Raw genomic sequence first — 14,603 nt, forward strand, 5'->3', positions numbered from 1 at the left:
ATTTTCAGGGAAACAAACTATAGTCATATATACATTTCAGAATAACTCATGTTCGAAATTATGGTACCGCGGAGAAACTCCTAAAACCATTGGCCACACTACAAATGCAGGGCGAGAAAAGAAAACCCACAATTAATTCAAAGTTGTTCTTAGGCTAATATGTCTTGTATGCCCATCCATGAGTATCCAAGAATGCTTGAACCGCTTCCTTTATTGCCAAGTTGGGTATTAGCTGTGATGGATCAAGAGGTTCCCGTGTGACAGGCTCAAACTTACCGACCTAAATTTAGAGAAGTTAAATGACTGCAAAATGACTTAAAATGAAATTTACAAAATCTGGTCTAGAAGATGTGACATACAAATTAACTTACCTTCTCAAGATGCTCAAGAATCACTGCCCTCTCGTATGTAAGTCCACTTGGGGTTATAACAGGATCACGAAAAATATCAAGTGTAATTCTACAGCATAGATAATCTGGCACCTTAAATATTCAACAAGCCATTTTGCACGATAAATAATATAGCAATTTTCCGGGAACCAATAAGGTTATAAGATAAATAGTATAAGATGCGAGTTGCATGTACCTCAGTAGGAATGTCAGGTTCTGCAACCTTATTAATCACTCTTTCTAAAACTTCTAATTGTTGTAAATAGGCAGCAGTAGCATTTTCTGTAAGTCCTTCCGATTGGGAAACATCAAGAGAATGTTTATGCCATAAAGCAGACTCACAAACTTGTCTGAGACAAAAACATTTTATATTAATAACTCAACATTATATCTATCATCCTCTGGCCAATAAATAAATTACACGAACTAATAACATATATGATGCAGACAAAGCATCAAGTACTGATGAATAACCCTTAGATAATGGGTCCAGCAATCACCACAGAAACATACTTCAAGCACTGCAATTCCCTTGTTCGGTTAGTAGATGAAAGGTCCCACTGTGTGTATTTTGCGTTCCTAAACTCTTTCTGTATCTCCTCTACCATATAACTGTTAGGATGGGCACCTCTACAGAGATCCAAAGCCTATTAATGATGACCATAAACCATGAGAAACTTATCATGCATAAAACACAAGGAAAGAAACACCTTTTCAGCAAGAAAGTTGTATTTAACAGAATCTGACATAAAAAACAAAAGGGAGATATGCTCAGGTAATCTGAGAGAATGCACAAGAACTCTGTGTACCCCAATCTACAATAGTAGAGCAAACCCTATTTGCATGCAAAACTCAACATTGGGAATAAGCAACAAAAAAGAAAACCATATGCCAATGTCAAATCAATAGAAAGATTTTGCAAATATGTTTTATATCAAAAACAACCTAAAAGAAAGTTATCTTTCCTACCATATATTTTGAGTTGAACACAGCCAAATTCTGCACTTGCGAATGTTTATGCCTAATAAATCATTAATTTAATTGGTTGATGACAGAGAGGGGCATAAGGTCTGTTAGCTTCTAGTTTGCAATAATTACTAAATAGTATGGCATGCATTAATAAGATGCAGAAGCATCCCATCACAATATAACATAGCAATTCAAGAAACTATGAGCATAAAACAAAACTAAATGCATTAGCAAATTGGTTGACAAACAAAAAAACATGAAAGACATGATGAATATATGCAACAATAACAACAACTAAGTCTTATCCTACTAGGAGAACATAATGAATAAATATATGACAAAAAAATTCTAACAAATTGAACAAAAATTTGGAACTTCTGAAAATAAGCAATGAATAAATGGTGTTTTATTATTGCCATCAGCTTATGATACCAAATTAAAATTTAAGCAATTCTTAGAATATGCTACTGATACTCGGGCTAACATAGTCCAGCTAATATGTTGTTGAAGATATGGATAAAAAAAATCAATATGTCAGCTATTTCTCTATTCCCATTAACACACGGCATTGGATCTCAAAGGCCCAAGTTTTACGCTGAAATACAACAATCAAGACCAAAAGAAACCATTAAAATCCCGAGATGAAGACATTAAAGGTCATTTAGTTCCATACAGAATCACACAAATCCTGGCTCCGCTGTAACATCAAAATGGTAAAATACAAAAATAACCTAACAAGCTAAGACTTGTCAGAAGAAATAATAGTAACTATTTAGTCTTTATCAATGAACCTAAAACTCCAATCGAATGCCTGCTTCAGTTTGTACAAGATAGCCATCCTAATTGTTCTAAGAACTGAAAACAGGTTATGATTTAGGTTTTACGCAGACAAAATTTGTTAAATGTTTGAAGAGCTAGGCAGGTGTAATGTTGATAATTGCATGCAAAAGACTAGACACGGATTCTACGTCCTAACTTCTAAGACAGCAAGAGAAAGAAGTATCACATATAAATAATGGTTACTGTGTTTATAAACTTTAAATATGGAAAATTCACTAAGATTACTGACTACATTAATTCAGATACTATGGAGATTAGAGTCAGTTTCAGAACAAGTTGGCCATTCAAGATCAAAAACTAACAAAATATCTTCCTGAGATTCAAGAAGCTCATTCAAAATTTTTTCCTAAATCAAATTTTAATCAGTATCTAATGTTTTTAATTCTTTTAGGGGTGATTTGAGTTCAACCACTACATCAGATATAGTGATCCACAGCACGTGACAATTCCTTAAGAGACATAGGAAACAAGTGGCTTCAATGACTACAAACCTTCTCCAATTCTAAGATTCCTTTAGCAAATTCTTTTCTCTGTAGCAATGCAAGACCTAACATATAGTGGGCCTGGAAGAGCAAATAAAACAAGGTAGAAGTTAATTCAAACTGTTAAATACATGTAATTATATGTAATTATGGTAATGTGGAAAGTTTATCTTTGTAATTATGATAAGTAGGTAACCTTAGATTTTGTAATTACTCTTATATTTATGAAATTATGATTATCAATATAAATATATACTCCACTCATCCACTATGTAATTCTGCTGTATAGTTGAAACACATGGATTCATTTTGTGCCTTCTCATTTCTCTCTCCTTCTTAACATGTATCTAGAACCTGAAAAGAGTGTTATCCTAATCCATGAAGACCCAGTGAGCCCACTGCCTACTGTTGAACATTATTTTCAAAAATCATCTCATCTCTAATCTTCGATCTCTTCCTATTTCTGGCTGCTACTATTTCCACCAACATCATGTTTTTCAGTAACATTTTTTATCTGCAGCCCCTAGATCAGAATTACCATCTTGCGCCCAACCTAGTCATGTTGAACCCATCTTGATAGAAGGTCTGGCATGCACTCATGTGCCACCATAGCATGCATGCATCTTTTTGATCCATTGCCAAGTGTGGTGACATGTCTAGCATGCTTTTGGCCACTACTTGAACTGCTAGTGTTGACCAAGCTGGTTCCAGATATGTACTTTGTTCATTGTTTTTTGACCTCTATACCCACTATTTGGTATTTTCAATATGGCTTACATCAGCTTCTCTCTCTTACGTGCTAACTCATGGCATATCCCCTCCACCCTCAAAGGTTGAGACACCTATTTTTTAGTAATTATGTTACTCCCCTACTCGTGACGAATAAATTGGATTCGAGCAACTTTGCTACATGGACTTCAAACATCAAACTTTGGCTTAAGAGTCAAGGTTATGCCAATCATCTTATTACAAAAGAGGCGTCCATCAATGCCACTGAATTCCAAGTGTAGCAAGATTCATGTCTAATTTTGTAGTGTCATAAAATCTAGTATTCATCCTTCTTTGAAGTAAATGCTTTACCCTCATAAGACATGTGAATCTTTTGGAATGCATGCTAAAACTCTGCACAAATGGCAGTTGGTGCCATTATGAGGTTTGTCAAAATCTCAACAATGTGATGGTCCCATGTTCAAATATTTGGGTAGTGTAACTAGCATTCTTCAAGACTTAAATGGAGTCTTACCTTTTCTCTAGTTGTAAAGAACTTGAAAACCATCACAAACTCATTGTGTTATTCACTTTGTATGGTTTATTGGTAGAGTACTCTGATATTCAGATCAGATTTTAAATTCACCTATTGTGTCCATCATGGACTTCACATGGTCAACTTTGCTATGTGGATATGCCTCTTGCTTTAGTCTCTCAAATTGGTGACCATGCTTGTTCTTGCAAATCAAGCAAACATTATTAAGTGTGACCATTGTCACAAGTAGAGACACACCATTGATAGGTATATTATGCATGCTCTATGGTCGTTCACCTCAAGCTATTAATATTGCCAAGGCAGCTACACTTGCTCCTTCAGAGTTTACAACTTCAGTTGAGCATTTGGCTATTGATCCTCCTCTTACCTACAATGATTTCCTTCAACGGTACAAGGAGCATTTAGACTCAAGTTTTAATGCCTATGTTGAGCACACTAGTAATTCTTCCTCCAACATCTCTCATTCTCTTAGTTCATGGGTCCTTGATTTTAGGGCTACTGATCACCTCACTAATAACATGTCTCTTTTCTCTTCTCTCTTTCCTTCTGATTATTTACCATCTATTACTATGGCAAATGAGTCTCAAACACAATCTCAAGATCTTAGTACTATTCATCCACTTCCATTAGTCTCTTTGAACTATGTCATATCTTTTACTAAAGATTGTTTTCCTGCAAGACTAGATTTCAGGATAAATGATTGGTATTGGATATGAGTCACATGTACTTTACCAACTATAACACTTTGCTCATGCTAGTTTTGTGGTGGGCTTCCTCTCATAATTCATGTTTAATTAAGTTATTCTAATTTTCAAAAGTTACGACAAACAATATCGAGTCTCTCCAAGCAATCTACTTCATCTTTTAAATCATGTCAATAATACAAACACATCCATAATTCCTTTCGTGGTCATGCTAATACTCAAGTTGCATTTCATTTTAGTTTAATTCATTTAGATGTTTCCAAATTGTACTTCATCTTCCTTAGACTATAGGAATTTTGTCACCTTTATTTATGTTTATTTTCGTTAATCAAAAATCAATCCAAGTTTTTTTTTTAATCTTTCAATACTTTTACCATGAAATTTAAAAGTCAGATTGGTATTATTATTCACACTGTATGTAGCGATAATGCTCATGAATATTTTTCATACTTTATGACTTTACATGGCATTCTACATTAGATTTTCAATGCCTATACCCCTTAGCAAAATAAGATTGTTAAACCCAAAGAATAGACACCTTATTAAAATCATTTACAGTACTTGTTTATGGTAGCGATGCTGTCTTTGCCTGTTATTTCATTAATAGAATGTCATTTTCTCTTCTTAATGACTAGGTACTATACTTTATCTTCTTTCCTCATCATTCTTTACATCATTTACCTTTTCATGTCTTTAGATCGATTTGTTTTTCTTATTATCTTAGTCCATGAATTAACAAGTTTTTTCCTTCTGCTAACAAATGTGTCTTTCTTGGTTACTTTTAATTTCAAAAAAAGATTATAAATGTTATTTTCCAACTCTGAATTGTTATTTTCTCTCATCTATTGTTACTTTCTTTGAGTCAGTTCCCCTTTTGTAGGTCTTGGAGTGTGATATGCAACCTATTATCTTATTAATCATATGTCAACTCCTGTTCTAAACAATCAAATACCACGACTCTCTTGTTTTCTCATCACTCTTTATATTCTTGTATCTTTAAATCCACTTATCTTATTTATAATCCTAGTCTAAGAATTGACAAGTTTTCTGCTCATGCTCAAAAATGTCTTTGTGGTTATACTAAATCTCAAAAAGGTTATAAATTTTATTCTCAAACTCTTATCTTATCTCGGACTATGTTACTTTCTTTGAGTCAATTTCCATTTTAAGGTCTTGTTCTTCACTTGGGAGTTTTAAGTCTATCATGTTTCCCTTGTCTCTTCTACCTATTCTTGTTGTTTTTCAACCACTAGACATCATCTCCTCCAAATAATTCATGTCCTCTGGTACCAACTCCTCTGCCTCCTTTGGCCTTCCCTTTTGTGCTCGATCTTCCTATAGTTCTTTGAAAAAATATATTCTTCACTCATAATCCCTCTACATTATATTGCTTTGACATATCATCATTTATCTCTTTTTCATTATACTTGTCTTTTTTCCTTTTTATCCTTTGTTTTCATCCTTAGCATTGGTGATGCTCTTTCTCATTCTAGTTGGCAAAAATAGTTATCAATTCTGAATGTGTGCACTTCATATCATGTTATATATATTGTTCAAAATTAATGGCATATTCATAATTATCAATAAAAAGTAATAAGTCATAAACAAATAAATAACAATAATGAAAGAAACAATAGTTTAAAGGTTGCAAAGGGGAATGATAGATAACAAAAAACATATAACAAAACAAAGGCAGCAGAACTACAAAATAGAAAGAAGAATAGAGAGAAGTCTTTGATAGAGAAGAGAGACGAGAAAGAGTGGGTGTTGCTGGCAAATAACTGGAGATGGGTAGCTCTGCCACTGTGGTTTCAAAATAGAAAAAGGATAAGTTTTGAACAGGAAAAAGAGAGGAGAAAGCATGGATGAAAAATTGAAAACCCAAAGAAAGGGCTAGGGTTTTTTTAACTTTTCATAAATATCAAAAAGACAACTTCAACCCTAAAAAAAACCACAAAACAACACAGTTTGAAGGCCTAAAATGGAATTTTTCATTCACCTCTATGCTAAACAATTGCATCACCAAATGCAGATTTTGGGCCACGAAAGTGGCTATGACACCTGTGAATAAAAAATGTTCCACTATTGAAGTTCTGTGGCAGCCAATCACCACTACACCAACATGCACATAGTGTCATGACTCATGAAAGCGTTCCAATTGCATGCTATTGGTAACTATGCTTGGGACCTCATTTATCATCCTCCAGTGAAACATATTGTTGGATGCAGTTGAATTTACACAGTCTAGGTTGACCCTAATGGCCATATTGATTACCTTAAGGCTCATTTGGTGGCCAAACTATACCGAAATATTTGGTTTGGGTTATGGTGACATATTATCTCTAGTGACCAAAATGACCTTTGTTAGTTTATTGCTTTCTATGGTTGCAATCTGTCATTGACCCATTTATCAACATGACATCAAGAATACTTTTCTTTATAGTGGTCTAAAAGAAGTCTATATGGAGCAACTCCTTAGATTTGTTACTTAGGGGGAGTATTCAGGAATAATCTATCATCTCCAAAAATCTTTTTATGACTTCAAACAATCTCTTAAGGTGTAGTTTGACATATTTAGCACTATGGTGACCTTTGTTAGTTTATTGCTTTCTATGGTTGCAATCTGTCATTGACCCATTTATCAACATGACATCAAGAATACTTCTTTATAGTGATCTAAAAGAAGTCTATATGGAGCAACTCCTTAGATTTGTTACTTAGGGGGAGTATTCAGGAATAATCTATCATCTCCAGAAATCTTTTTATGACTTCAAACAATCTCTTAAGGCGTAGTTTGACATATTTAGCACTATGGTCCAAGAATTTGGAATAACTTAAGAGTGAAGTAAATCACTCAATTTTTTATCACAACTTCACCTCATGATATTAATTGATTGTTTATGTTGACAACATTGCTATTACTGACAGAAATCACAATGGCATTATATAGGTAAAGCAGTGTCTATGTCACCATTTCTAGACAAAATCTTGGCAAACTCCGACACTTCTTGGGAATAGAGATGACACAATCCAAGAATGTAATTCATTTTCTAGCATAAGTAAGCATTAGATATCTTTTGAAGAAACAGGATTGATAGGTGTCAAACTTGTAAATACTCGTATGCATCAAAATTCCAAACTTTTTCCAGGTTAGAGAGAGCCTCTAATCCAAAAAAATATAGGAGACCAATGGGGAAGCTGAACAATCTCACTGTCACTTGTTCAGATATCTCTTTTGCAATCAATTTACTAAGCCAATTCCTTAACTCTCCTGGTAAAATATATCAAAGGTGCACTTGGAAAAGGCCTCTTGTATGATTCGGGTGGGCAAAAGGAAAATAAAAATAAAATATAGTTCAAATATTGGACTTGGACCTGTACAAAGCCATAAATATACATTTCTCATATCATGATTTGATTCCCATCTTTGTTCAACAGAGAAGGAATAGTATCACACAAACACATGACATGTGCATTTGGATTCTATCCAAATATTCAACTGCAAAACATATGAAAAAAAAAAAGCATGCTTATACAGTTTTCACTTTCAAAAAAACTAAGCAGTGCTTGGTCATCCAACAGGTTCCATGGATTATGGAATCAGCTCTCATTTTAAGATTATCATGTAAACGCAATCACATTGTTAGACTAGAAAATATAGAAGATAATCAGAGTGAATGGTTGCTGAATGAAGGCCCAGTTAAGCCCAAAATATGGCATGTGTATGCAAGGAAGAAGGGTCCAACCTTTAAAGGTTTAGCTAGTTAGCTAACAAGTATAAATGGAGAAGGAGATAACAGAAATAAGAGGAGGGGAAATTGTATTCTAGAAAGGGAGATTCAATCTCTGAATAGAAGCTGAGAGCTCTGAAAATTGTGTGTAAACATCCAAAATCTTTTTGATTCAATAATAAAGTTCATCCTCATTATTTCATATTCATCTTTCTTAATCTTTGAAGCCTAACACACATTCAAATTTTGTGTCATTGATGTTAAACAACCATGACAATTCTTAGCCATAATCAATAAATGCAAGGCTTTCTCTAAGGGACACAATAATAATAATTCTTAGAGGCTTACAGAATGGCTTACATGTTCCCTTAAAGAATTACTTTAGTCTTAAGGAATTACAAAATAACAAGTAGATTACAGAGACCTTAACCGAATTATTGTCCAGCTCAATAGCGTGACGAGAGTCTTCCTCTACTCTTCTCCAGTCACTACAAGCACCAGAAATAAATAAAACAGTTAAAATAACAAAACAAGAACTCAAAAAAATAAAATAAAAAGAAACCGATATTTTAGTCCCTGAAACCTCAAATCTCAATTTAATAATAATTTAAATTAAATCAAGATTCAATCCTTAAATTATTTTAAGCCACTTCACTTCTTTTGCTCTCTGTGTTAGGGACAAACGCGAAATGAGTTTGAATAATTCAATCGGAGCCTAAATTCCAACAAGGTTCATTACCAATGTGCAAAATATATCACTTTACTCAAACAAAACAATTTAAAAAAAAAAACAAAAAGAAAGTGACAAAATAAAAAAGATTAGGCGCGAAAATCATACTTGCGCTTGCTATGGCAGATTGCACGATTGGTCCAATACACTGCAACATTGGGGCTCAGCGTAATTGCCTTGAAACCAAACAAACACTTGGAAGTTTCAAACTTTACCGAGAAAATAAAAACTTGGAAGAACCAAAACCCTGAAAATGAAAAAGAAAATGGAAGAACAGGAAGAAAACCTCAGTGTAAGCATCAATGGCAGCTCCAAAACGATATTTTTTGAAGTAGTTATTGCCGTTTATTCTTAGTTGTTCTGCTTGTTTTTCCACTGACGACAAAGAACCTGCATCTGGCCCCATCTCTCTCTCTCTCTCTCTCTCTCTCTTCCTCTCTCTCTCTCTCTTCCTCTCTCCAAAACACACAGTTTTAACTCTATTTTATAGGTAATGCAAAATATAACGATGTTCTCGGTTGTGTGGTGGATGATTATGAAAAGACACAGTTGGAAATGACCCAATGTGGAACGACGAAGGGCAAAGGAATGAAGGCTGAATCTTGAAAGAAGTTGACGGGTCACGCGCTAGTATGTAAGTAAATGTAATTACGTAGACACTTTACTTTCTTTGGGCCGTAAATCTGACTCCTTAAATGCAGCAAAGGATACGGTGGGTTGGGTTGGGTTGGGTTGGGTTGGACTTGGACTCGTTAATAGTAACGTGGAAAACGACTTCAACCGAGGAATATAAATTTCGACCAAAAACAAACCAAGGAATATAAATTAACAACCAAGTTCCAACTTTAATATCTAATTTTGTAAATCCTTTTCAGTTTTGTCTTTAACTTGTGGGTTTGAAAATACAGTTTAATAAGTGTTTATCACAAGAGAGATTACACTATTATTATAATTTTTTAAAAATAAGTTTTAAAAATTAATAACTTTATTTTTACAAATTATACTAAATAACTTGTTAAAAAAGACGCAAGAAGTTTTAAGGGAGAGAATAAAACCTAGCTAAGTTTTAGTGAGATGTTGGTTTGGGTTTCTTCTTAAAAAACGTATCTTTTAGTCATATCTCAAATGTGTCTTTTATGAGGGAAAAAAAAAATCCTTGTTAATCCTTAGTATTAATCTAACAATTCTAAACTTACTAAAATCATTTCTCCTAAAGTAATAAGTCGTTTAAACTTATTTCATTATGTAATATCATTTATAAAGTTATGGCTTAAATTTTGGTTAGTCGAATGAAAATATTTCTTCAATTATCTTTGAAAATCAATGAAATTTTGTTACAAGTAGACAATGTACTGATAGCATTATCACTTGTTTAAGTATATTAAAAGTATAGAAAAAATTTATGATAAGTTAAATTAGAATTTTATTAAAAATTATTTAGAAAATGTTGCGCTTGGCATGAAATTTTCATATTAAGTTTTTTCTTGCATTTCTAATGCTTTTGTGTATCAATTGGATTGATGAATTGTTAGCACATTTTTTTTACCTTCTAGCGGTATTAAACCAAAAAGACTTTCTATCTTTGTATCTTTTTGTTAATTTTTTGAATAATCTAACCCATTGTATTCAATATAAAATAAGTATTGGTATCAAGAAGCATTTTTGTTTTGGTAAGAATGGTCTTAAAATCTTCCATATTTTCTATGTTGATGATCTAATTTTAGTTACTAAAAATTTTCACTCTTAAATTTACTTAATCTAATATGTTATAAATTCTTTTTGTGAAGTTTTTGGTCAAAAAGTTAGTTGATTAAGGCAGTCTTCTATTTACTTTCCTATCAATATTAGTTCTAAAGATAGGATTCAATTGAATCAAGAAATTGGTATTAATTTTCTAATAATTTAGATTATTATCTAAGGTCTCCTATTTTTATTAGTAGGAATAAAAAGAAAATGTATTCTAGTTTACTAGATAAGATTAGAAAAAACTTTTGAATTGAAAGACAAGATTAGTTCTAATAATTTAATGATCTCTTTTCAAAATATATTAAAAATATTATAGTTTAACATATTTGATTATCCAAACCTTTCTCGTCAATTATTTAAAATAATTCTGGACTAATTATAGTATGCTAAATTTTCATAAAAAATTGTGAGAAAATTGAATTGAGTTCATGATTAAAGTTTAATGGTCAAGTCTAACAACCAAAACTGACAAAGATTATGTCCAATTGATCAAATCATATCAGTTGCAACTTATAATTAAGGTGACAGACAGAACATTTAAATATAGTAAGCAACTAAAAACAACAGTGGCAAGACATGCTTGAGCACTTATATTTTTGTTAGACATTTTAGCATCCAATATATACACTACCTTTGTCATATAAACACCCACTATAATACGACCTTTATCTCATCATTTTCAAACACTCAGAGAAAGAGAAAAGAATGTAGGAAGAGAATAATCAAACTTGAGTTTTTTTTTTCCCCAAATGTGTTGATGCTTGTTGTGAGTAAGAATCAAAATCAAAATCAACAATGGTGAAAAAGAAATTTAAGATAAGAAAAGGAAAAAAACATGAGTGGTTATCAAATTTATGTTATGTTTTGATGAGAGGGTTGATGATATTGTTAGAGTAATGATTTAAGAGCTGTGGGATGTCTACAGTGCTGTGAAGGTGAAGAGTCGTGAGAATACTATGAGGGTGATATAGTTGTGAGGATGTTGAAAGAGTGCGAGTGTGACAGAGTTGTGAGGATGTGAGGGTGTAGTGAGCCTTAACCCACTTCATTTGTAATTTTTTTATTTAATTTACAAAAGTGTCATTCATGAAATATGAGTTTTCTGCATCTTGCAAGTTTTGGGGAGAGAAATAAAAAATTAAAAACAAAAACACCATGAAAACTATTTTGTATTTTAGTTTTAAAAACTGAAAATAAAAAATTATTTTTTAAAACTTAAATTAACAAACAAGTTTTTAAGTTTTTAAATTTTAAAAACTGAAAACTATATTTAAAAAGGAAAAAAAAATAACTCCTTGCTCTTTCTCAAGCTTATATTATAAACAATCCAAATTATTTCATGCAAACTCATTTGATTTAGGTGATTGTCTGTGAGGAAATAAATAAATTATGTAGAAACTTATATGAGATTCATTCCCACCTCAAACAAAATGTCATCTTATATTTTGGTATAAAATTCATTTGTCCAATTAAAAAGAGAGTTGGATTTTAGAGACTTGCATCAAGTAAATAGAAACATATATGGTTAAATTAAGTTTAAAAACTTTAAAAAACTTGAATTCTTTATAGGTTAAAATTATGAAAGCAAGGTATAAAAAAAATTGAATAACTTAAATAAGAAAAATAATAAGGTGTAGTTTTATTTTGTAACTTGGAAAGGGATTTTTAATCTCTCGAATATTATGCATAAAGGTCTCTTTGGATAATGGAAGATGGCTTAACAGTTATATTTTGAAAAGATTATTGGATTCCTAGTATTCTTAGTCTTGAACAACATATTGATTTTATTATTTCTCCTAAATTGATTCTAATAATAATTAGGATTAAGGAAAAATTAAATTTTATGTTCTCCACAATATTTGTGATATAATCTCTAATATTATTTTGCCAATAATGATTGCATGTATGAATTTACTAGTTTAGCCTCCTAACTTTAATGGACTAATTACTCCCAATTCTACATATAACTAGAAAATATGTCCGTGCGTTGCACGGGTTTATTTTATTTTTATTAAATTAATTTATTTTAAAATATATAATTTAAATATAAAAATATATAAATATAATAAAAAATTTATTATATTAAATATAATTATATTGAGGAAAATTACGAAATACTTCTTTATATACAACATCTTTTGTATATCCTATATATTTGTCATCTTCTTTAATAATAAGAATTTTTATTCTTTTTGCTGATGTTACTCTAGACAATGCAACATATAATTGATCATGACTAAATACAGGTTTTGCCAAATATAATTTAACGATTGTCCTTGACTTTTGTTTATTGTCATTGCATAACATACTTTTATTGGAAATTATTTTCTTCTTAAAAGAAAAGGCCACTTGGAGTCACTTGCTGTTAAAACTATCCGCAGAATAAGTATTTTAGTACCAATGTTACTTTCTGTAATTATTTTTGTTAAAATTTTTTAATGATGATATTAACAAATATTTTATTTTATAAATAAATAAATTATTACTATCATAATTTTATTAAAAATGTTAATAATAAAAATTTCAGTATAAATACATAAAAAAAAATTATCCTGTAATGTATTCAAATTAAAATATATTATTTTTTGTATTTTATATAAATAAATTTATTTGCAAACAATATCATACATATTAGAATAGTATTGTAAAATTAAAATATATATATAATTTAGTGATGCTACATTAGAATGTTCTTGTAATTTAAACATTACCTGATACATTACTTGGTCCTACAAAAAAACCTGATTTAAATATTTTTTTTAAATTAAAAAATATATAATTTTAAGAATATAACATAATAAATAATTATATTAATAAAAAATATTTATATTGATTTCATATTTTTATATATAATACCTGTATTTTGATTTATATTTTGGGAACTAATTGTAAGTCCATAAAATGATTGAATTTTTCCATTAAGAAACACTGTTATCTGTATTTGCAATTGAATACTCTCAGAAAATTTTTTAAAAGCATTAGAACATATATTCCAATTTGAAAACTTTGAACAACCATATAGTTAGAATATGAAATTCTAATAAACAAATATAATTTTATATGTTAATATAAAAAATACTTCTATAACATTTTAAACACTAAACTTTATCTTTTTTAGATTGAAAGTCTTTCTATAGTTGTAAAGATTTAAACTTCATACTCAAAAAATTTTAAAAGTATGTAAAGAGAAATATTCGTTAACTTTTGAAACAAATGATATATCTATATATATATATATATATATATATATATATATAGAAATTAAATATAATATTTAAATTTAATTCAGAGTTAAAACGTTACATTTTCTTTACTTATTCATTCATTACGATATAAAAGTTTTAAATATAGAAATGGAACAGTTACCTAAAGATTTAAAAATCAAATCAAATTTATTTTCATTGTTATGATTTTTAATAATGTTTAATTTAGTTTAATTGTTATAATTAATTAGTTTTAATTGGAGAATTTTGAATTTATCATTCTTGTTATAATATTTTATAAAAAGAAACATTGCATCAAAATCATTAAGGATAAATGTTGTTAATTTTTAATTTAAAAAAATTAAATTTGTCATCATAATTATTATGTATAAAATATAAATAAAATATTGTCTATGTTAATAGGTGATACATAATTATGATATAGTATAAGAGAAAAAAAGAGTTGTTAAAAAATTTTCAATTAAGATTTAGGTAAAAACTAAAAGTAAAGAATGATTGTATTTATTATAAAAATTAATTTTTAT

The 14,603-nt window shown here is 30.3% G+C and overlaps 1 protein-coding gene across 1 annotated transcript; it reads right to left on the reverse strand.

Annotated features, from left to right (window-relative positions):
• Positions 1-7: 7 nt before the first annotated feature.
• LOC113850519 (E3 ubiquitin-protein ligase CHIP-like) lies at positions 8-9,683 on the reverse strand. The gene is made up of 8 exons (XM_027481083.1): positions 9,396-9,683; positions 9,218-9,285; positions 8,804-8,867; positions 2,690-2,761; positions 903-1,036; positions 586-739; positions 372-482; positions 8-280 (listed from the first exon to the last, which is right to left on the reverse strand). Exons 1-8 carry the CDS (start codon positions 9,513-9,515, stop codon positions 155-157), a joined length of 849 nt encoding a protein of 282 aa, XP_027336884.1. The 5' UTR covers positions 9,516-9,683; the 3' UTR covers positions 8-154.
• Positions 9,684-14,603: the final 4,920 nt, after the last annotated feature.

Source organism: Abrus precatorius, unplaced genomic scaffold, assembly GCF_003935025.1.
Source record: "Abrus precatorius isolate BTA unplaced genomic scaffold, Abrus_2018 Scaffold9, whole genome shotgun sequence".
Classification (NCBI taxonomy): Eukaryota; Viridiplantae; Streptophyta; class Magnoliopsida; order Fabales; family Fabaceae; genus Abrus; species Abrus precatorius.

Bases quoted from the DNA above. Each gene is read 5' to 3' on its own strand.
- LOC113850519 (XM_027481083.1), bottom strand. From the start codon at position 9,515: ATGGGGCCAGATGCAGGTTCTTTGTCGTCAGTGGAAAAACAAGCAGAA. The intron at 9,286-9,395 runs GTTTTCTTCCTG...TTTGGTTTCAAG, and splicing joins CCATTGATGCTTACACTGAG to GCAATTACGCTGAGCCCCAA. The intron at 740-902 runs GTATGTTTCTGT...TTTTTGTCTCAG, and splicing joins AGGGAATTGCAGTGCTTGAA to ACAAGTTTGTGAGTCTGCTT.